Source organism: Myotis nattereri, assembly GCF_964212035.1.
Source record: "Myotis nattereri genome assembly, chromosome: 16".
Classification (NCBI taxonomy): domain Eukaryota; kingdom Metazoa; phylum Chordata; class Mammalia; order Chiroptera; family Vespertilionidae; genus Myotis; species Myotis nattereri.
Genome location: NC_138091.1, coordinates 17,620,704 through 17,645,328, shown reverse-complemented (window position 1 = coordinate 17,645,328; position 24,625 = coordinate 17,620,704). Strand labels below are relative to the sequence as shown.

The following is a 24,625-nucleotide window of genomic DNA, read 5'->3' as shown; positions in this document are numbered from 1 at the left end:
ATGCGCCCTTCCCCTCTCCATCTCTTGCCCTCACCCAGGCTCAGCTCCTGATCTTCCTCTAAGCCCCATTCTCAGCACTTTGCTGAGAGGAGCAGCCGCCTTACCCCTACCCTCTGGGCTAATCCCAGGTTCTGGTTTGTCTGGGGTGGGGCCCAATCCTGGAGTGGGCTGGCACACACAGTGCTGCTTTATTAAGCCCTGGACTTGTCCTGAGGCAGCAGGACGAAGCCTGGCCGCGGAATCTTTGGTACCAGTAACAGAACCTCTGCCACCCAGGCGAGCCCACCTGCTGCCATGGGCCGCTACCGCATCCATGTGGCCACCGGGGCCTGGCTCTTCTCTGGGTCGCACAACCGCGTGCAGCTGTGGCTGGTCGGGGAGCGCGGGGAGGCGGAGCTGGAGCTGCAGCTGAGGCCAGCGCGGGGCCAGGTGGGCGGGGGCAGCGGGACTCAGACCCCCTGGCTGGGCTGGCCGAGTGAGGGCGGGCGGGCGGGACGAGGGAGGCTGGGAGCCAATGACAGTGCAGCTCCCCCAGCTGGGCCTCCCAGTGAGAAGGGATGCCTGCACCTATGTGGGTCACAGGTTCAGAGCCAGGGCCCTGGCGGGGCTCAACCCCTTTCCTCCCTCTTCCCCTCGCCCCCACCGTGGTCCCCGCAGCCTCCACTACTTTTCTCCCATTGACCCCAGGCCGGTGTTCCTATGGGATCAGTGGTCGAGGTGAAGGACCTCCGAGAGCGCGGGCGCGGTGAGAGCTCAGTCAATGGACGGGGTAGTGATGGTGCTCAGAGTTCAATTCAAGACCCTCAGGGCCTCGCCCCGCATCCCTCCTCTTTCCGGTGCGATGGGCGTCTGAGACCCACAGGCAGCACAGGTGTTGGGAGGAGCAATGCTGTCCCCGGAGGCCTTGTCCCCGGACTCCAGAGGGGACCCCGCATCCCAGTAAAACGTCCTCTCCCGGGTCCCCGCTCCTAAGCCTCACCGGGTTCTGACCCCACAGGCGGAGGAGTTCGAACAGGACGTTCCCCAGGACTTGGGGCCACTGCAGTTCGTGAAGTTGCGCAAACACCACTCCCTGGTGGACGACGCCTGGTTCTGCGACCGCATCACCGTGCAGGGCCCAGGAGCCAAAGAGGAGGCCGCCTTCCCCTGCTACCGCTGGGTGCAGGGCCAGGGCGAGCTGACCCTGCCCGAGGGCACCGGTGAGGGGCCGCCTCGGGGAAGTGGGAGCGGGGCCAAGGGGTTAGTGGGGGGCGAAGGGGTGGCGGGAGGGCTAGCACAGAGGAAGGTCAGAGGGACTTGAAATCAAGTGCATGCTCAGCAGGTTAAGAGCAACCAAGACAGGAAACTAGGGGAACATTACACATAGTATTAAAAGGGCTGGAAGTGGGACTGGACAGGGAAATGTGTGATGTGTCGATCCCACCTCCCAAGGTGTGCCCTGGGAATGGGAGGTGCAGCCACGCTGGGAAACAGAAGACCCAAAGTAAGGTGGGAAGGAATCTCCCGTGACTGGGAACAAGTTAGGACAAGGACAGGCTAGCACATGGGACCCCTGAGAGGAGGCAGGGAAGGGAAGCAATAAATGATATGACTATAAAGAGCTGGCTTGGCTGTGATAACATGGAAGACAACTGGTAGGGCAGGGAGCACTCTGACTGGGATGGGGATGAGTGAGCAGGGGCTATAGGGTATTTGTTGCTGTGGGACACATGGAGGACAGATCTGACTAGAGAGAAAATTGAGAACAATGGCCTGTAAGAATGGAGACTGATCAGCCATAAGAAAGATGACATATTGCTGTTTGAGACAACACGGATGGATCTTGAGAGTATGATGTTAAATGAAATGTCAAAGGAAAAGAATAAGAAGTGTATTCTTACGTGTATATATAGGATATAAAACAAAAAGCAACAAATGAACAAACAAAATGAACAAAAAACACAAACTCATAGGTACAGACAGCAGAGTGGTGGTTACCAGAGGAAAGACAAAGAGGGTAAAGGGATAAATACAAGGTAACAGGATGAGATTAGACTTTGGGTGGTGAGCACACTCAGGGTATACAAATGTCGTATTGTAAGATTATACACCTGAATTTTATGTGATGTTATTAATCAATGTTATATCCCAATAAATTTAATAAAAAATGGAAACATGAAATAGGTGTCTTTGAGGGATAATATAAATAGAGGTGAGAAAAGGACAAGTCAGGTTAACAAATATAAACCATGTGATGGTGAGGCTAGGTGAGATGGAGTGAGGGAAAGGTAGCAACATGGAACTATTTGTTCCCTGACACAGATGACATGGGATGGTTGAAGGGAGCACACAGAATTTTTGTCCCAGGGACCAGGTGTGGGTAGGGAAGGAAAGAGCAGAGTGCATATATAAAATGAATAAGAAATACTTCATTCAGAGGACAGGTGAAGGTGTAGAAAGAGGAAGGCCAGTATTGATGACTTAAGAAAGGCAATACACAATAATATGGGATATTGTGGACATGTCAGGTGATTAAGAAGAAAATTCATAATCATTTATAGGCACAAGTAGTGAAATTTGATTCAAGAAACAAGAAAGGGAGGAAATCATGGAATGTTGATTAAGGATAAATATGGGGTTGAAAGAGGTGAAATCACAAATAGGTTTTGTGCAAAGATACAATAAGTGACTGTGGGAATACATCAGGTGAGGCAGAGCCAGAGAAAAAGGCAAGAGTCTGATACAATACAGTCAAGAATGAGAGATTAGATCAAGTCAAGAATAGCATGAGTTGGACAAACAATGTGGTCAAATGTTCTCTCAGCCCGCCTGGCAGGAGAGAGTACCTTGGACGAGTTCCAGAAGCATCGAGAGAAAGAACTGAAGGAAAGACAGCTGATCTACTGGTAACCATCCATCCATAGCTCTCCTGATATTCCCACCTCTTCTCTGATCTTGTCACCATCACTAACCCCCTAATTCCTCCCTGAACTCTTTTCCCATCTGCTAGTTGGGCCACCTGGAAGGAAGGGCTACCCCTGACAATAGCTGCGGACTCTGTGAAGGATCTGCCCCCAGATATGAAATTTCATGGTGAGAAGTCATTGGACAATGAACAAAGAGAGAAGACAGGGTGAGAACAGGTCCCAATGGAGTGGGTAGTGGTGGATCCCGTAACAAGCATGATTTGGTGAGTTGATAGTGCCACCCTTGACACCTGTCCTAGGGCTCTGGAGATGGTCCTCAAACGTGTTTACACCCTCCTGAACTCCTGGGACAGCCTAGAGGCTTTTGATCAGATCTTCTTGGGCCCCAAGAGCACCCTTTCTGGTCAGTATTCCCATTGGCCCCTGTAAGTCCTTAATAGCCTGTTTTGATGGCCCAACCTTCACTCTCCATAGTCTCTCATAAGTAGTTCCCAGAGGAGAAGATTGTATGCCTGGTCATTTCTCAGAGGCAACAAGAAAAGACAGGGGATGGATACAGGGTGAACATATGCTGTATAAAGAGGGACATCAGGTTGTGGTGAATATCCTCCCCTTACCCTCCACTCCAACCCCACAGAGAAGGTTCACCAGCGCTGGCAGGATGATGAGCTTTTTGGCTACCAGTTCCTCAATGGCGCCAACCCCATGCTGTTGAGACGCTCCACCTCTCTGCCCTCACGGCTGGTGCTGCCCTCGGGGATGGAGGAGCTTCGGGCCCAGCTGGAGAAAGAACTCCAGGTACATCCCCAGCCCTCTGTTGTCTTCTTATCTGCGTGGGGTAGGGAAGCGGTGAAAGGGAGGGACCAAAAGTGAGTCAGAGAAGGGGGTCTGTGTTAGTTTCCCCGCTGTCCCTGGGTGCAGAGTCCTTGGCAGGGAAAACCTAGAGCATGCAGGGGAAACTATAAGACTGGGGTTGCCAGACAGAGGTAGCAGGAAATTAGGATATGATGAAGAAAGAGGCCTGGAAACCTTGGCGGGGAAAACTTAGTGTGCCTGTGGTGCAAATAAAATGGTCAAGTATGGCCTTAAAACCACCACTGCCACAGGGGATTAACGTGTCCCTGGGGAAGACTCCTCTCATTTTGCCTCTTTCCTCACTGTCCACTGAGATGACTTGGATTAAATGCTCCTTTCTGCCACTAGGACTCTGGTACTAATGTAGGATAATTGCAAGAAACTAGACTGGAATTTCTTTACATTTCTTTGCCTTGTCCCTCTGGGCATAGACTTTGAACTCTAACCATGGATATGTTCCCCCTTTCTCCAGAAGGGTTCCCTGTTTGAGGCTGACTTTATCCTGCTGGATGGAATTCCAGCCAATGTGATCCAAGGAGAGCAGCAGTACCTGGCTGCCCCCCTTGTCATGCTGAAGATGGAACCCAGTGGGAAGCTGCTACCCATGGCCATCCAGGTGAGGTGTTTTGGAAATCCTCTTTCCAACACTGCTCTGTGTGCACCCCAACCTCTGCCCAGGGACAAAGACAGCAGGCTCTTGTCCTTCACCCCTGACTCACTCAGTGAGACCTGTCTAGGTCTCCAATCTCTCTTTTCTACCTTACAGCCTGCTCACCCCGCCTGATAGTGCCTTTTTGAGAGTCAGAATGGTCTCTATTGGTCCTCACTCTAAGGCTACTCAATCTCTTTCTGACCTTTGAATCTGTGAAATACCCCTTCTTTCTTGGACATCTTTTCTCCCTTTTTTTCTTGTTTCCTCTTTAAAATTTTATTTTTGACACTATTACAGATGTGCCCATGAACCCTCCCTTTGCTCACCGCCACCCAGTTCTCACTCCCCTCCCACTGGCCTTCAGCACACTGTTATCTGTGTCTATGAGTTATGCATCTATGGTCTTTGGCTAATCCCTTTACCTTCTTTCATTCAGTCCCCCACTCCTCCCTACCCTCTGACAGTTGTCAGTCTGTTCCATGTATCCATGCCTTTGTTTCTATTTTGTTCATCACTTTATATTGTTCATTATATTCCATATATAAGTGAGAGCATATGGTATTTGTCTTTCTTTGACTGACTTACATATTTCACTTAACATAACAATGTTCAGGTCCATCCATGATGCCACAAAAGAGAAGATTTCCTTCTATTTTATGCCTGTGTAGTATCCCATTGTGTAAATGTACCACATCTTTAAAAAAATATCTTTATTGTTGAAAGTGTTACAGAGGTCCCCTTTTTGCCCCATTGACCCCTTTTAGCCTGCACCAACCCCCACCCCAAACTTTCACCACACTATTATCTGTGTCCATGGGTTATCCATGTAAGTTCTTGGTTAATCTCTTCCCACTCACCTTCCCACCCCTGCCTTCCCTCTGAGATTCCATAGTCTGTTCCATGCTTCTATGTCTCCAGATCTCTTTTGTTCATCAGTTTATTTTGTTCTTTAGATTCCACATATGAGTGAGATCATGTGATACTTGTCTTTCTCTGACTGGCTTATTTCACTTAGCATAATACTCTCCAGGTCCATCCATGCTGTCTCAAAGGGTAAGAGGTCCATTTCACTGCTGCATAGTATTCCATTGTGTCAATGTACCACAGTTTTTTTATCCATTCATCTACTCATGAACACTTGGGTTGTTTCCAGATCTTAGCTATTGTAAATTGCACTGCCATGAACATAGGGATGCATGTATTCTTTCTGAATGGTGTTTCAAATTTCTTAGGATACATTTCTAGAAGTGGAATCACTGGATCAAATGGCAATCCCATATTTACTTTTTTTTGAAACTCCATACTGTTATTCATAGTGGTTGCACCAGCCTGCATTCCCACCAGCAGTGTACTAGGGTTCCCTTTTCTCCACATCCTAACCAGCACTTGTCATTTGTTGATTTGTTGGTAGCCATTCTGACAGGTATGAGGTGATACCTCATTGCTGTTTTAATTTGCATCTCTCAGATGATTAGTGGCTTTGGGCATTTTTTTCATATGTCTCTTGGCCATCTGTATGTCCACATTGGAGAAGTGTCTATTTAGGTTCTTTGCCCATTTTTTAATTGGATTGTTTGTCTTCCTTTTGTTAAGTTAAATGAGTTCCTTATGTATTTTTTAAATTAACCCCACATGAGATGAATCATTATTTTTAAAAATGTTTTTATTGATTTTAGAGAGAGAGAAAGGGAGGGGGAGAGAGAGATAGAAACATTGATGAGAGAGAAACATCAACATCAATCGGCGGCCTCCTGCAGGCACTCTGCTGGGGATGGAGCCCACAACCCAGGCAAATGCCCCGACTGTGAATCTAACTGGTAACCTTCTCGTGCATGGGTTGATGCTCAACCGCTGAGCCACACTGGCTGGGCTCCTCATTCTTTTTAATACTTTTTTCTTTTTGCTGCTCTGATTCAGAGTTTTTATCTACTTTATCTCCCAAACTGCTATTCAATTCTCTGCTTCATCACCTACTTTTTATTCCTTCCAGTGTATTCTAGATGTCAGGTATCATATTCTTCATTTCCAACTGGTTCTTTTTCATGGTTTCTATGTCTCCTTTCACATTGTTCTAATTATCACTAAATTTCTCGATCATCTTTCTAAACATTCCTTTCAGCTTTATATCTGATAAATTGTTTACCGCAACTTCATTTAGCTTTTTTTCTTGGAGATGTCCTCAGTTCTTTCATTTGGGGCCTATTTCTTTGTCTCCATATTTTGGCTGCATCTTTGACTCCCAGTCCTGTGGGACCCAGTGGTGCAGTCTCCTTGATCTCCTGACCTGGGTGCTCTATGAATGTCACTTGAGTGGCTTATGTGGGCCTTGCTGTTGTAATTGAGTCTTGATTCTGTTGGCCCATTTGTAGGTGGGATTGACTTTCAGGCTGGCTGACTAAACACTGAGCCTGGCATGTGTGTTACTGTGCAGGTGCTGACCAGAATAAAAAAAAATAGAAAAATACAGAAAATAAAAATAAATAAAATAAAAGATAAAGAAAAATAAATAAAATAAAAAGGCTCAAAGAAGAAAAAAGAAAAGAAAAGAGAAAGGAAGGGGAGAGAAAAAGTGGAATTTGCCTCAGCAGTTTAGTGCCCACTGCCATGTCCTTTTGGATAAGCTGTTTGCAAAGTTCATTGGATCCAGCTCCAATGTTGTCTGAAGCTGGCCACTTGGTGTGTTGGTTCTGGGCCTCTTGGGAGAGACTCTGATGCAAGTTAATGTCAGATACTGTCTGTGCCTGGCCCTTGGCAACCTGTTTAAAGCTACAAATGATCCAGAGATTGTGGCTGTCTCTGCTGGGCTTGGCAGTGCATAGGAAGGACCAAGCGTGCTCTAAGGCTGGCTTTTACCAGCACTGGGCCCGGGGGCATGTCAACAAACATTCCAAGGCAACCTGGAAGCCACCACTGCCTGCCTCTGCCTGCTGACTGCCTGTTAGGCTCAGTCACTGCAAGAGCCTGTTGTGAATTCGGGAGAATGGAGCGAGTGGATCTTCCATGAAGGGGAGCTGCTGTACAGGTTTCAGGGAAGCTGGTGGCTGTGGTCTCTTCTCCAGAGCCACATGACTGACTCTATCTCAGATTTTGCCCTGACCCTGTAGTCAGGCAGGTGGGGTGTCTGGAGCCCAAAGGTTGGGACTGTGGGAAGACAGGAGGGTAGTTCTATTGGATCTCCTGTGAGGGGGAAGTGCCAGTCAGGTTCATGGGAAAGTGGGGGAAATGGCCCCACCCCAAAGCTAGTCACTGACACCCCCTGAGTCTGCCCAGACTTATACACCCTGGTCAATGAAATTGACTCCTCAGCAGAGCCTAACTTCCTCAGGGTGGGGCAAGAGGGAGTCCAGAGAGTGGGGTAATTGCTTTCCCCCAGTCTGATGTTGCATGGAGGGGATTCCTCCACCTAGAAAAGATGGTGACCATGCCACTGAAGAATGACTCAGCACAGGTATCCCAGCAGCCATCTCCCTGACTCCACCCCAGAGTCCAAACCTCAGATTCTCCCTAGGCAACTCCAGTTTGTACTGCCCTCTCTCCACCAGAACTTAGAGTCAGTGGCTACAAATGAAATTTTGTGCATTAGCCCTTTAAGAGGGTTCCCTGTGTCTCCAGCAGATTCCATCACTCCTTGGCAGACAGAACCCCTGCTGCTTTTTTTATAGTTGAATGTTATGCGGGTGCTTCTTCCTGGCTCTGGTGCTCTGGACTGGGAGCATGACCTGGGGATTAGGACCCATGCTTCTCAGGGGAACTCCTCACAGAGGTATACCTCCTGAACCTTAGCCACTACCTGTGGGAGCAGGGCCAGCACTTTTCCCATCTCTGCCCTTCCTACCAGTCTTGATGTGTTTCTGAAAATCCTTGGTTATCAGCTTGTCTTTAGTTGTTCATTCAGGGTGATTATTCTTTAATTTAGTTGTATTTCCAGTTTGGTCCTGGAAGAAGGTAAGTGTAAGATCCACCTATTCCACCTCCATCTTGAAAGTCTCTTCCTTGGTTTTAGTGTGTTTTCCCTCTTACTGTTCTCATCAATCAATTGATGAGAACTGTCAGTTACCTTACACATCGAGCTTCTCCTTCCTATCTGACCATCCTAACTCACATCCTCATCAGGTTTCTCCCAGTCATACTGGATTCCTCTTTGCAATTCCTCCCGCTTTGAACCTGACCATGACGGCACTCACATTTCCCCACTGCTAATCAGAGGATGAGTGTATTAACCCTCTGGGAGACAATAATCTTAGTCATCAGTTTCCCCCGAATGCTGAGCACAGTGTCTAACATATGATGAGAGGTCAATGAATGCTTAAATCCTTTTATTGCAGATCCAGCCTCCCAATCCCAGTTCCCCCATCCCACCAATATTCCTGCCTTCAGATCCTCCACTTACCTGGCTCCTGGCAAAGACCTGGGTCCGAAGTTCAGATTTCCAACTCCAGCAGCTCCAATATCACGTGCTGAACACTCATCTGCTGGCTGAGGTCATCGCTGTAGCCACCATGAGGTGCCTCCCAGGACTGCACCCCGTCTTCAAGGTACATACTCTACCCTCCATGTCTCCTCTTGCTCACATCCCAGAGAAAGGAAATAATGCAACAGTTACTCGGGATTTAAAAAGCCTAAGCCATCTGGCTGGGAACATGAAACAAACCTGCTTGCAATAATCTAGCATTGATAAGGTATTGCAGGAAAAAATCTTCATAGGCAGGAGGGGATAAGAGAAAAATAACTATGGCAAGTCCTTGAATCTTGTGGTTATATTTTCCTGTTTAAATTCTTTTAATTTTGAGCTAATTATAGATCCACATGCAGTTGTAAGAAATAATACACATTGATATCATCTACCCTAAATCAAGTCATTTAGCATTTTCTACCCATACTAGTATTGCAAGTCAATTGTCTGAAATTCTCCAGCACTGGGTCTGGAGGGGAGTAGAAATATAATTTGTTAATCCAGTATGTTGCCGTTAAGCTAGGAATACAAAAGGTAGACATGACAAACAGCCAGAGAACCATATCTTAGAATAGAGGTGAAAATAACAAGAGACAGCTATAACCACTATAGTATTGATGGAGAATGTTCTACTGCAACCAGACGTTATGAGGAGTACAAAATAAAAGGGCAAGGATAGCAGGCCGGCTGGTCACTGACATCTCCCCAAGAGTGAGGAGACTAAAGATGTACATTAGCACGGTGGTGACAGGGATGGGAGAGAAGAGATCCTGCCTGTGTCATGCCTGTGCAATATTGGAGAGAAAGGCCAGAGGCCTCAGCACTGCCAGGCTCAGGAGCTCACAAAGTAAATACTGTTGGAATGACCCAAAAATACTGTAATGCTATAAACAGCAAGTTCAGTGTCTATTGCTAGGCAGAAGGCAGCAATATAAGACTTGTGCTTGTCTTACAATTGTTTTCCAAATCTCAATGGCACTTTGATACAGGGAGCAGGGACGAGCAGGGAGCAAAAATCTATAAGCCTATAAAGCAGAGCAGTGGTCTGAAAGAGTGTAGTCAGGAAAAGAAGCTGGTTTGAAGGCAAAGATGAGGTGTTGAGCTTTAGATACAGAGAGTTTGAAGTGTTGGTAAGATATGCAAATGAGTGTTTGGCAGGCAGAATAACTGATCTGTAATGTCACTGAGAGTTCCAACACCAACCCTCCTCTGAGCTGTGGTTGTTCGGGGTTCTAGGATGACATAGACAAAATAGTTACTAATGTAGATCATGGGCTCTCAGATTTGATAACCTCATGATGCCTTTGCATGACCGTCTCCCTCCTAGCTTGAATCACTTATGCCCAATTTTACACTTCAAAATGCCCTTTTACTAGATAAGCCCCCTCCACAGCCATATTCCCTCACGAAAGCAACTCCATCCCATGGCAGACAGTCTTGTTGGAACTCCCAGGAGGGCTAAGCCTGCAGAAGTTACCAAAGTTACCTGTGCAGGCTCTGGATTCAGACTGCTCAGGTCTGAAGCCTGAATCCTGGTCTCAGTACTCACCAAACGTGTCTTCAGGGTCCTCATCTCTGAATGAGGATAACTATCTCCATTGTTGGGTTGTTAAGGCATTACAGACTAAATGCTAGAAAAATTTCAGTTTTCTGCTGTTATTTTTATTATCATCATTTCTGTCATTGCTGTTAGGAACTCTGTTCTGGGTTCTTTATTGCAGCTATATCACTGTTCATTTCTTCTTGGGTCTTACTTAAGTTGTTGATTTTTTCATCTGTTTCTTCTTGTTTCTTGTATATGTTGTTGATTTTTTCCTCCATCCGGTTTATGCACTCTAGGACCCTTATTCTGAATTCTTTTTCTGTCATGCTGCATGCCTCGGTTTCACTTAGCTGCTTTTCTGGCGAGTCCTCCTTTTCTTTCCTTTGGGGGGTCTCTGTGTCTACCCATGTTTGATCTCACTGACATATCTAGACGTTGAGTTGTTCAGTGGCTGCTCCCTGGGTGGCAGTGGCTCCTCGGGCTGTGGTTGCCTCTTGGGCGGTTGCGGTAGCAGTTGCTCCTCAGTTGGCAGCAGCTCCTCTGGTGGGTGCTGTTCACAGCTTTGGTGGCTCTTCTGGCTGGTGGGGGGAGGCTTCACGTACAGCTGCTGATCCTCAGAGGGTGTGGTGATCGGGAGGCTGCTGTTGCTTGGATCTGCTTTCCAGGAGAGCTCTGCCCTTCCCGGCTGCAAACCGTCTCACCAGCTAATTTCGCCAATTCGGGATGGGTGTTATTAGTTTCAGCTGCTTACTCCATCTGCTCCAGGACAAGACCTAGGACGCGTCTGCCTATATAGCCGCCATTTTGTCGAATCCTGTTCTGGGTTCTTTATTCCTTGCTGTTGTCTTAGTGTTTTCTGTGACACCAGCATCCCTCCATGAACTTTCTGAAAAGAACAATATGAGCTCTCTTGATAACTTGATTATGGGAGTATCACTTGTGCCCTTCCCTTTTTCCAGCATCAAAAATCTCTGATCAATATCCAAACTGTCTGAATCCTATATATTAATCAGATTAAAACTGAAATAAAAATAATCTAAGATAAAAAGAAGCACATGTCAGGATTGGGTGCATTTTTTAAAAATATATGCTTTTGTTGAGTTTAGAGAGAGAGGAAGGAAGAGGGAGAGATAGAAACATGTATGAGAAACATTGATCAGCTGCCTCCTGTATGCCTTCTACTGGGGATGAAGCCTGAATTCCAGGCCTGTGCCCTGAATGGGAATCAATCCTGAGACCTATTGTTGCATGGACCAACACTCAACCACTGAGCCACACTAGCTTGGCAGGTATAATTTTTATTTTTAAAATATTTATTGTTGAGAGTATTATAAATGTCTCTCTTTGTTCCCCCCATTACCTACCTCCACCTGGTTTCCACCCTGCCCCAGGCCTTCACCACCCTATTGTTTGTATCCATAGGTAATGCAGATAGGCATATAAAATCTTTGGTTAATCTCTTCCTGCCCCTCTCCCCTTCCTTCTGAACAGATTCATCAATCTGTTCCATGTTTCCATGCCTCTGATTTGATTTTATTTGTTTATTTTGTTCATTATATTTTGTTCGTTTATTTTTAGATTCAATTGTTGATAGACATGCATTTATTGCCATTTTATTATTCATATTTATAATCTTTTTTCTCTTCTTATTCTTCTTCCTTTTCTTAAAGAATACCTTTCAATATTTCATGTAATACTGGTTTGGTGGTGATGAACTCCTTTAGCTTTTTCTTGTCTGTGAAGCTCTTTATCTGACCTTCAATTCTAAATGATAACTTTGCTGGGTAGAGTAATCTTGGTAGTAGGTCCTTCCTATTCATCACTTTGAATATTTCTTGCTACTCCCTTCTGGCCTGCAAAGTTTCTATTGAGAAATCAGTTGACAGTTGTATGGGAGCTCCCTTGTAGATAACTAACTGCCTTCCTCTTGCTACTTTTAAAATTCTCTATCTTTAACCCATGGCATTTTAATTATGATGTGTCTTATTGTGGATCTCTCTGGGTTTCTCTTATTTGGGACTCTCTGTGCTTCCTGGTCTTGGAAGTCTATTACTTTTACCAAGTAGGGCAAGTTTTCTGTCATTATTTCTTCAAATAGGTTTTCAATATTTTGCTCTCTTTTCCTCCTTCTGGAACCCTCATAATGCAAATGTTGGTATGCCTGAAGTTGTCCCAGAGACTCCTTACACTATCTTCATATTTTTTAATTCTTTTTTCTTTTTACTATTCTGATTAGGTGTTTTTTCTTCCTCATATTCCACATATTGATTTGATTCTCAGAATCCTCTAACTCTACTGTAGAATCCCTGTACATGATTCTTTATTTCAGTTAGTGTATGCTTAATTTCTGACCGGTCCTTTTTCATATCTTTGACATTTTCTCTAAGATCCTTGAAAGTCTCACTAAGTCTCTTGAAACTCTAATTAATTCCCTTGAAACCCTCATTAAGTCCCTTGAAGCACTCATTAAGATCCTTAGGTAGCCTTATAACTATTGTTTTGAATTCTGTATCCAGTAGTTTGCTTGCTTCCATTTCTTTCATTTGTAACATGTTTCTTTGTCTCCTCATTTTGACTGCCTCCCTATTTTTGCTTCTATGTATTAGATAGAGATGTTATGTCTCCTGGAATTGGTAGATTGGCCTTGTGTACTAGGTGTCCTATAGCACCCAGTGTTTCAGTCTCCCGAGTCACCTGAGCTGCACACTCTAGGTGTGCCCCTGTATGATTTATGTGCACAGTCTTATTGTAGTTGAGCCTTGATTGTTGTTGGCATCACTTGGAGGAATTAACCTCCAGGACAATTGGCTGTGAGGAACTGCTGTGACTACAGCAGAAGAGCTGCTATTCAGGAGACACCCCTATGGAGCAATACTTGCTTCAGTGGGGTTTTGGTGCACACTGAGTCTTCCTCTTGAGTGTGTTGCTTGTGGATGAGTAGAGCTGTAATCTGGTATGCTCTGAAGCTGTCCACCAGGCACACTGGCTCTGGGGCCTCCCAGGAAGCATAAAGGCAGCCACTACCTGGGGCCACTCTGCAGGAGCTACAGAGAGATCTGCAGATGGCTGTTACTTGTAGTGGGCTAGGAAGTGCCCAGACGAGGCCTACCTGTGAAACAAGGCAGGCTTGTGCTAGTGCCAGGTCTTGGGCCTCTTATTGATAGGTTTGGAGCTTGTTTAAGAGATTTTAGGAAAGTCTGAAACCTGAGCCAGGGCAGGCCATTCATATGGAAAAAGCCACTGCAAATAGTTTGGGTGGGGCAGCAAATTGGATGGGGTGGTGTCTCAGGGGATCACCAGAGCAGAGCTAACAGTGTTGGCCATGGTAATAGAAACTCAGATACGCTGCCAGTCAGCCCTGCTATGGGGAAGGTCTCAGGACATTAACAATGACCCCTGTGAGTACCCCTGTCTGGGAGAAAGCTGCCCCTGCATTCTTGCCCCAGTGGCAGACAGTCCAGTTCCTCTCCATATATCCCTGGATTCCCCCAAAGCTGCCACCTGGAGCTGGGGCTCAGAGGAAGCAAAATCGTGTATGTTCATGCACAGACCCTTTAAGAGGAATACCTGGGACTCCAGCAGCTTCCATGTCACTCAGCCACAATCCCCACTGGTTTTTATAGCCCAAAGTTATAGGGACTTGGCTTCCCAGATCTGGAACCCTGGAATGGGGGGATCTGGTGTGCAGCTGGGACCCCTGCTTCTCACGGGCAGCCATGGAGATAACACTCCCAATTTAAAAACCAGACTATTCTGTGCCTCCACCCCTCCCACCAGTCTCAATGTGCTTTCTTATTTACTTCTCTAGTTGTAGGACGTCTGTTCAACTGCATTCAGGCAGTTCTGAATGATGGTTGTTCTATATTTTAGTTGTAGTTTTGACATGGTTGTGGGAGGTGGCAAGTACAAGCATTTACCTACGCCACCATCTTTGGACTTTGGTGCACTTTTGTAATAACTAAAGAAAAAGAAGGAAAGAGGAAACAATTAGGAAGGGGAACAGATTTGATGATGACCCATTTGCTGTTTAAGCAGGTGGTTTGATTTGGCTCCTAAAATTCTGACTAAAAAGAATTTTAGTATCCTGTCCTCAAAAGAATCCAACAATAAAACAATGAGCAGTTGGAGGAAGAGCTTTGAAATGAACAGAGAAGCTAGTTTATGGAATGAGGAGATGTGAATGATAGAAGAATGATAGAAGAATCATGAAATAATATAGAAAGCTAAGAGGCAGGTTCTAAATGGACAACCACGTTGAAGGTGGATACTATAAAGGAAATGACAATATCTCCTAATCAATGCTTCTGGGTACCAGGCACTGAGTTAAACACTATCTATATATCACTCACATAATCACCACCACAGCACCTGACTTAGGAGACCTATTATCATCCTGGTTGACAGATGAATAAATTAACATTTAGGGGGTATATGGCCTTGAACAAGTATCTGAATGAGGGTTAAAACCCAGGACTCAAACCCAGGTCATTCTAGCTCCAGAGCCCCATTCACAGTAGAGTCATGGAGAGCATGAGAGTTAGTGATCATAGCAGCAGAAGGAGACCAGCCTGCAAAGGCACTGGCAGGGAGGAAAAGATCCAGAGGAGAGAATGTTCCCAGGCTGAGTGCCACTCCCTACAAGGGAGGACCCAAGCATGGACTCCATTAACAACCCTTCTCTAATCTTCTTCATCCAGCTCCTGATCCCACACACGCGCTACACCATGGAGGTTAACATCAGAGCGCGGACCCAATTTGACTCAGATAGTGGAATATTTAATCAGGTAAAGAGGAAATGGGGGCATAGGGCTGCCTAATCTTTCATCTCTCTACAACCTCCTGACATCTTCACAGTCTCCGACAACCTAGTATGAATGTCCTGACCCTTAAACCTATGTGCCTGTTCCTTTTATACCTTTAATTTTGTAAACCCCAACACTGAACCCCTTATATAAGATTCTGCAGCTCTTCTATTCTGTGATACCCGACAACTCTCACATTCCAGGCAATGAGCACCGGTGGAGGAGGCCTTGTGCAGTTGTTTCATCGGGCCATGGCTCAGCTGACCTACCGCTCTCTCTGTCCTCCTGAAGATCTGGCTGACCGGGGCCTGCTGGGAATCCCAAGTGCTCTCTATGCCCATGATGCTTTAAGGCTCTGGGAGATCATTGCCCGGTGGGTGAGAGTGGGAGCTGAGAAATGGACGGCCATTGGGGAGAGGGAGGGTGGGTCTCTGTCTTGAGGTCAGCATGAGGAACATGAAAGAAGAAGGTTCACACAGGGGGAGCAGAGGACTCAATCCTGGGACAGATGAGGAAGAGTGAGGAGACAGTGGGTAGGATCCGAAAAGAAGGAAAGTAGAATAAGAGCATAGGTTGGGAGACCTGGAAATGGGGAGATGGGGATCTAGAAGAACCAGGGTTTTGTTAGGAAGAATGGTTATTAATCACGTTTAGGGAACTATTAATACTAAGGATCCACATTTCCTTCCTTTCTAAACTAGTGTGTAGAATGAGTTCAGGGATGTCCCAAAAAGTAACTCTTGTAAAATCTGTGTCCAGATACAGTGGATGGACCTTGGCTGGGGCCACAGAAAAAGAGTAGCAATCAGAGGCGAGGGCTTTCTACTCTTAATGAGCTCAGCTCCCTTCTCCTCTGGGCAGGTACGTGGAAGGGATCATCCACCTCTTCTACCACGGGGATGACGTCGTGAGAGGGGACCCTGAGCTGCAGGCCTGGAGTCGGGAGATCACTGAGGTGGGGCTGTGCCAGGCCCAGGACCGAGGTAAGATCCCTCCCCAGAGAAGAAAGTTCCTCAGACACTGCCCAGAGCCCCTTGTCAGCCTTGCCCTTCTGGGGAAATGAACCCAACAACTCATCACCCTCTCGCCCTCCACACATGAAGCATATGAATACCATTCCCACCTCCAAAGTGTTAGGACAGTCCTACAAACCCAAGGATTTTCCTCCTCAGAGTAACTATCAACCTTTATTACCATCCCCCATTCCTGCCACTGATACCTCCAACCTCCACAGCATAGAGCCCAGTGGGTCCAGAACCCCAACCAGTGGGGAATCTGCCCAGGCCCGGCTTGTGCTCTCTGATGTTCTTCCTAAGAAAATAAGTGGGGAAAATGATCCCACCAAAGTCCATGATGAACCTCTCTGGCTTTCCCTCCCTTCTCCTCTTGCCTGTTACTATCCACCACACACAGAAGAGGTTCCAAGCACAGTGACCACAGTGCAGGGTCATTTCTAGGTGAAGACTGAATCTCAGATTTCCCTAGCCAGTGCATTTCATCACTAAGCTCTAGCTACTACCTTTCATTCTTCCACTCCACATTTTAATCTACGAAGAAGAAATACAGTGTTTTTTAGCTTTGCCTAGTTTCATCTTCCTCTCTGTAGCACACATGTGCCAACCTCGTCTGTTTCAAATTGTCCTTTAGGCCCTGCCCCCGCGTACTTCACACCAACACCTTTAGTCCCATCCTCAGCCTGTGGGACAAGTACAAAAATTTACTGGGAAGCTATTATGGCTGGGACATGGGAATACAAGGTTTAATATACCAATGCCAGACCCTTGGAGGGAGGCTTTCTTTGGAGGGTCTAGGAAACACTCCCACCACCCTGACCCTTTCAGGACCAAATGTTCTCTCATACTTTTCAGTTCTGTTCTTCAAGCATCCCATGCCCCAAAAAATGCTTCTTCCTCTCCCTGGAAATCCTCTTCCCATGACATATCTACCTTAAGCATTTACAAAATACCGTCATATATAAGCTTTAATCTCTGATTCTGCCATCTCACTCCCTCAACTTTCAATGTTCTCTCTGCCCTATTATTCCCATGTTATTCTCATTAAAGGCCACACACTAATATTTGTTTCTAAAGTACTGGTTTCTGCCTCTTTCCTTCTATGTGACCTGAGCCATCCACTAGATCTCTTTCACTTTGACTTTTAGTTTCCTTAAAGCTAAAATGGGCAAAATATCCGGCAACCATTCTCACTTAGTACCTGACAGAATGTTTGAGACCCAATGATATAATGTGTGACAGTGCTGAAGCCTACATAGTACATAGTGCTAGATGAGTTTAATCATATGCTCCACCCCACACAAAAATACCTCCCCAATATGATCAGCATGTGAAATAGGAGAGTCCAGACTCTGCCATGGGGTAGATGACCTTGGGCAGGCATCAAACTCTATGACCCCATCTCACTGCATTCATCATGTTTGTTTATTCTGCAGTTTTGATACTTTGACATCTTGGAGTCTTGCTGACCCAGAAGGCACCACCCTTCTCAGGGCCAGCTGATTCTCAGATATGGCAAACCACTCCCCTGGGAGCATGCTTTCATATGCCAGAAGTCCCAACAACCACCTGTAATTGAGCTCTTACACTCTGGGCTGCTATTCCCCTGGCCTAGTCACCTCAGGCCAGGTACCAGCCTAGGGACAGCTACCACACTCCAGAGCCCACTGGAATTATTGCAACTAGCCTGTCCTAACCCTGCTTATTCTGCCTTGCTTGTTCCTTCTCATGGAAACCATGACAAAAGCTCCTGCTACCTTTTCCCCTCACCCCTCTGCCTCTTGACCAACCCTGGTCCTCCCAGTGTGGTCCCCTGTGGTGTGGGAGGTACTCATCTCTTGGGATCTGTGAATATAACACATATCTTTTCCATGGCAGTTATCTCCTGACCTGTTGGCTTTAGCACAACTGAATAATAATAGAAACTATATTTTAAAACACTTGCCTGTATATTGAGTGGAATGGATAGCTGATTTTGACACCCTTCCTGTATTTTAACTGAATGAATTACTTCTCTTTCTCTGCATCATTACCCAGGTATCTATAAGCACTGAACCCCTTTTGGGAAGACAGCAATTTTGTTGAAATACAACAAACCTAGAGAGAGGTACAGAAATCATAGGTGTACAACTTATGATGTGTTACTACAGTGACACACCTGTGTAATTAGCATGAAGATCAAGAATCAGAACTTCACCAGCTCCCTCAGAAAGCCCCTTGTGTACTCTTCCAGTCAGACGCACGTGAAAGTAACCATTACCTTGACTTGTAGGTTGGCTAATTTTACTTGACCGTCCACAGGTGGAAATACAAACATGCACTTGCTTGTGTCTGGCTTCATTCTCTGAACACTGTGTCTGAGATTTTTCTACTTTGTTGAATGCAGCATGTAGTTTGTTCATTATCATTGTGGTAACTTCCATTTTATAATTATGGCACCATTTATTTTTCCTTTTTGCTACTGATGGGCAATTAGTATTGTTTCTAGTTTGGGGTGATCAATATTAGTGCTATTGTGAACATTTCTGTGTGTGTTTGCCTGTTCTATTAATACCTAGGTGTGGATCTGATGGGCCATAAAGTATGTGAAAATCAGCTTCAATAGTTATTGACCCTTTTCCAAAGTGGTTGTACTGGTTTCCACTCCTTTCATCAGAGTTTCAGAGCTCCATATAGTCTCAAATACATGAAAATATTTTTCTATCTTTTTTATTTAGCCATTTTGGTGGATATGTAGATCTATCATATTGTGTATTTAAGTTGAATTTCCCTAAAGACTAGGGAGTACTTTTTTCTTGGTTTAATAGTCATTGGGATATCCTCCTTTATGAAGTGCCTATTAAAGTCTTTTACCCTTATACCTTTAGGGTTGTAGCCTTTACCTTGTGATTTTTAAATAAATACGTTTTATTGATTTTTTTACAGGGAGGAAGGGAGTGGGATAGAGAGTTAGAAACATCAATGAGAGAGAAACATCGATCAGCTGCCTCCTGCACGCCCCCTACTGGGGATGCGCCCGCAACCAAGATACATGCCCTTGACCAGAATCGAACCTGGGACCCTTCAGTCCGCAGGCCGAAGCTCTATCCACTGAGCCAAACCGGTTAGGGCTATCTTGTGATTTTTTTTTAAAATATTTTTTTAATATATTTTTATTGATTAAGATATTACATATGTGTCCTTGTCCCCACGTTACCCTCTACCCCCCACCCCCCCCCCCGCTCATGCCCTCACCCATCCCCCCGTTGTCCGTGTCCATTGGTTAGGCCTATATGCCTGCATGTAAGTCCTTTGGTTGATCTTTCCCCCTTACCCCCACCCTCCCCTACCTTCCCTCCAAAGCCGGACAGTCCAATCAATGCCTCTCCGTCTCTGGATCAGTCCTTGTTCATCAGTTTATGTTGTTCATTATATTCCACAAATGAGTGAGATCATGTGGTATTTATCCGCTCTCCAGTTCCATCCATGCTGTGGCAAATGGTAAGAGTTCCTTTCTTCTTCCTCTTCTTAAAGGATACCTTTCAGCATTTCATATAATGCTGGTTTGGTGGAGATGAACTCCTTTAGCTTTTTCTTATCCGTGAAGCTCTTTACCTGACCTTCCATTCTGAATGATAGCTTTGCTGGATAAAGTAATCTTGGTTGTAGGTTCTTGCTATTCATCACTTTGAATATTTCTTGCCACTCTCTTCTGGCCTGCATGGTTTCTGTTGAGAAATCAGCTGACAGTCGGATGGGTACTCCCTTGTAGGTAACTGACTGTCTTTCTCTTGCTGCTTTTAAGATTCTCTCTTTGTCTTTTGCTCTTGGCATTTTAATTATGATGTGTCTTGGTGTGGTCCTCTTTGGATTCCTTTTGTTTGGGGTTCTCTGCGCTTCCTGGACTTGTAAGTCTATTTCTTTCACCAGGTAGGGGAAGTTTTCTGTCATTATTTCTTCAAATAGGTTTTCAATATCATGCCCTCTCTCTTCTTCTGGTACCCCTATAATTCTGATGTTGGTACGCTTGAAGTTGTTCCAGAGGCTCCTTACACTATCTTCATATTTTTGGAATCTCTTTTCTTTTTTCTTTTTCAGTTGGGTATTTTTTGTTTCTTTGTATTTCAAATCTTTGACTTGATTCTTGGGATCCTCTTGTCTGCTGTTGGATCTCTGTAGATTATTCTTTATTTCAGTCAGTGTATGCTTAATTTCTAGTTGGTCCTTTTTCATGACCTCCATGGTCTCACTATACTTATTGAGGGACTCATTAAATTTATCGGCGGTTTCCATAAAATTCTTGAAAAACCTTATAAACGTGGCCTTGAACTCTATATCCAGTCGTTTGCTTTCCTCCATTTCTGCCATTTGTGACCTGTTTCTTTGTCTCTGCATTTTGGCTGCTTCCCTGTGTTGATAGAGTGGCTTTGTGTGCTAGGTGTCCTGTAGGGCCCAGTGGCTCAGCCTCCCCAGTTACCTGAGGTGGACACTCTTGGTGCACCCCCTTGTGGGCTTTGTGCACAGTCTTGTTGTAGCTATGCCTTGGTTGTTGCAGGATCACTGGGTGGAATTGACCTCCAGGCCAATTGGCAGTAAGAATCAGCTGTGTCTGCAGTGGGAGAACTTCTGTGCTGGAGACACCCTTCTGGGGCAAGACTTGCTTCAGTGGGGCTTTGGTGCTCACTGAGACTGCACCCTGAGTGTGTCCCTTATGGATCTGAGGAGTTGTGATCTGGATGGCCCCCCTCTGACCACTGGGCACAGTGGCTCTTGGATCTAAGGAGGTGCTAATTTAGCCTCTGCCTGAGGTTACACAGCAGGAGCTATGAAGAGAACTGCAGATTCCCCTTCCTTTTTTGGAGTTTGGAGGTGCCCTGATGAGGCTCAGCTGTGAAGCAATGCAAGCCGCTGTGGGGCCTTGGGCCTTCTCTTGGAAGTTCTAGGTCTGTCTTGCCCAGCTGCAGTTTGTTAGGTAATTACAGGTTGCAAATGGTCAGGGCATTCATATGCAAAAGCCTCTGCCGCAGCCTGGGCGGGGCGGGGTCTCAAGGAATCAAAGGGCGGAGAGAGCGGCTATGGCGGAGCCTCAGCCCCGCCCTAAGGAGTCTCGAGTCCCAGTGTCCTGGCAATGGTTGCAAGCACCTCTGAGGGAAAGCCGCTCTCAAGCTCGCCCGCTGCCAGAAGGTCCAGTTTCCCCCCGTATGAGTCCTGGGTTCCCAGAGACTTCCCGGAACCGGATTTCAGAGCCGTCGGGAGCTTGTGTCTCCCTCCAGATTCAAAAAGACAGCCGCGCCCTCAGGTGCCAGACCCTTTCTGCGCGCGCGAGCCCCCGTACCTCTGCACTTCACCTCCGCAGCTCCTCTGGCTCTCAGTGTGCTTTTCTTTCCTTCTAGTTGTAGAATTTACACTCAGCCAGCACTCCTGTAGTTCTGGATGGTGTCCACCTTGTGTTTTTGATGCATTTATCAATTGTTGCGGAAAGCAGCAATTTCCCGGTGTTTATGCCACCATCTTAGTTTTCTCTATCTTGTGATTTTTTAATTGAGGTCTAATTGATATAAATTATTAATTTCAGATTTACAACATAATGATTCATTATTTATATATATTGTGAAATGATCACCACAGTAAGGCTAGTCAATATCCATCACCACACATAGTTACCTAGTGTTTCCTTTGATGAGAACTTTTATGATCTACTCTTTTAGCAACTTTCAAATATACAATACAGTATTATTAACTATAGTCACCATGCTGTACATTACATCCCATGACTTGTTTATTTTATAACTGGAAGTTTGTAACTTTTGACCACATTCACCCGTTTCACCCACCTTTATCCCCACCTCTGGCAACCACCAATTTGTTCTCTGTGTCTATGATCTCAGGATTTTTTCCCCTTTTTTATTTTAAGATTCCATGTATAAGTGAAATCATAGAATATTTGATCTTTTCAGTCTATTTTTTTCACTTAGCATTATGTCCATCCAGGTGGTCACAAATGGAAAGATTTCCTTCTTTTCTGTGGCTAAATAATATTCATATACATATATAATTTTGTTTCTTCATTCATCCATTGACGAATACATAGGTTGTTTCCATGCCTTTTTAAAAAATATTTTTAAATTTACTTTTGGAGAGATGGTAAGGGTGAGAGAGAGAAATATAGGTGTTATTGAGGAACAAGACTATTGAATAGCTGTCTCCTGCATGCCCCCTACTGGGGATGGAGCCAGCCATTCATAACCTGGTATGTGCACTAACCGGGAATTGAATCACCAACCTTTTGGTACACAGGACAATGCCCAACCAATTGAGCCATACCAACAATGGTGGTTGCTTCCATGTCTTGGCTATGGTAAATAATGCTGCAATGAACTTGGGGTGCAGATATCTTTTCAAGTCAGTGTGTTTGTTTCCTTTGGATAAATATCTAGAAGTGTGTTTGCTGGATCTAATGGTAATTCTATATTTAATTTTTTTAAAAAGAATTCCCATACTGGTTTCCATAGTGACTTCACCAATTTACATTCCCATGAGCAATGCACAAGACTTCTCTTTTCTCCACAGTCTTGCCAATACTTGTTATTCCTTGTCTTTTTATAGTAGTCATTCTAACAGGTGTGAGTTGACATCTCATTATGATTTTGATTTACATGTTTCTGATGATAAGTGATGTTGAGCATTTTTTCATGTACCTGTTGGCCATCTGTGAGTCTTTGGGAAAATGTCTATTCAGATCTTCTGTCCACTTTTTAATTGGACTTCTGGTTTATTATGCTATTGAGTTGTATGAGTTCTTTACATATTTTGGATATTAACCTTATTAGATATGTGGTTTGCAAATACTTTCTCCCATTCGGTAGGTTGCCCTTTTATTTCATTGGTAATTTCCTTTGCTGTGCAGAAGTTGTTTAGCCTGATGTAGTTCCATTTGTGTGTTTTGCTTTTGTTGCCTTTGCTTTTGCAAATCCAAACGTCATCACCAAGACTGATGTTTTTATCTAGGAGTATTATGGTTTCAGGACTTTAATCAATTTTTCCTTAATTTGTGTGTGTGGTATAAAATAGCAGTCCAGTTTCATTCTTTTGCATGTGGCTGCCAGTTTTCCCAACAACATTTTTGAAGACATTGTCCTTTCCCCATTGTATATTCCTGGCTCCCTTTTTGGGCTCACTTTTCTGTTCCATTGATCTAGATATCTGCTGTATGCCCAATACCATACTGATTTGATTAAATTTGCTTTGTTATAGTTTGAAATCAGGAAGCAGGATGAGGATGCCTTGAACTCTGTTATTCTTTCTCAAGATTTCTGTGGCTATTTGTGGTCTTTACTGATTCCATAAATTGTAGATTGATTTACTCTATTTCTTTGAAGAATGCAATTGGAAATTCATAGAGATTGCATTGAATGTATATGTTGCCTTGGGTAGTATGGACATTTTATAATATTAATTCTTCCAATCTATGATAATAGAATATCTTTCCGTTTACTTATCTTCAATTTCTTCCTTCAATGTCTTATGGTTTTCACTGTACAGGTATTTCACCTCCTTGGTTCAATATATTTCTAGCTATTTTATTCTTTTGGATGCAGTATATATTTATATGAATGAATGAATGAATGAATGCACACTAATCATAACATAATCTCCAGACATTAGCACTCATTCCCTTATCTTTTTCAGGGATTGTAGTTTCTAAACTTTGGTATTTCTTCTCCTAGGTTTTCCTGTCTCCTTCCAGTCTCGGGCTCAGCTCTGCCATTTCCTTACCATGTGCATTTTCAGATGCACTGCCCAGCATGCAGCAATCAACTTCAGCCAGGTATGGACAACTGAAAGCCTGGGTCCCTGAGGGAAAGTGCCTGGTCTAGGGTATGTTTGAAGGAAAGAGTTGGGAGCCAGAGCCCTGCATATCAGAGTGCTTAGTTGACTCCAGATTCTTCCCCCCTCAGCATGACTGGTTTTTCTGGGTCCCTAATGCCCCATGCACAATGCGGATGCCCCCTCCTACCACCAAGGAAGATGTGACAGTGGCCACACTGATGGGCTCACTCCCTAATGCCCGGCAGAGCTGTCTTCAGATGCTTTTGATGAGGCAACTGGGCCGGCAGCAACCAGACATGGTAAGAGGGGATTTGGGGCAGTGATAACAGAAAGAAATTGCAGAGTGTGGGGCTGGGCTCTGATTCCTGTGTCTTGGAACTAGAAGCTGATCAATCCTTCTTTTCTGCTTCAGGTGCTTCTGGGGTATCACACAGAAGAATATTTCTCAGGCCCTGAGCCCAAGGCTATTTTAAGACAATTTCAAGCAGATCTGGACAACCTGGAAAGGGAGATAGTGGCCCGGAATGAGCAGCTAGACCTTCCCTATGAATACCTGAAGCCGAGCTGCATAGAGAACAGTGTTGCTGTCTGA

General features: G+C 45.0%; 1 protein-coding gene and 1 pseudogene across 2 annotated transcripts in view; both read left to right on the top strand.

The window, feature by feature from the left end:
* Positions 1-294: 294 nt before the first annotated feature.
* LOC308532930 (polyunsaturated fatty acid lipoxygenase ALOX12-like) overlaps positions 295-24,625 on the top strand; it is a gene marked incomplete at both ends in the record, with an annotated part of 58,638 nt that continues 34,307 nt past the window's right edge. The window contains one exon of the mRNA XM_081110615.1: positions 295-429. Coding sequence (XP_080966741.1) covers positions 295-429 — 135 coding nt within the window. The remainder of the gene's footprint in view (positions 430-24,625) is intronic.
* On the top strand, positions 700-24,625 carry LOC308532560 (polyunsaturated fatty acid lipoxygenase ALOX12-like; annotated as a pseudogene). Its single transcript has 14 exons — positions 700-745; positions 922-1,199; positions 2,804-2,885; positions 2,990-3,112; positions 3,206-3,309; positions 3,544-3,704; positions 4,234-4,377; positions 8,739-8,948; positions 15,107-15,193; positions 15,415-15,584; positions 16,073-16,194; positions 23,931-24,031; positions 24,162-24,332; positions 24,446-24,625. The product of its transcript is annotated as a polyunsaturated fatty acid lipoxygenase ALOX12-like (transcript).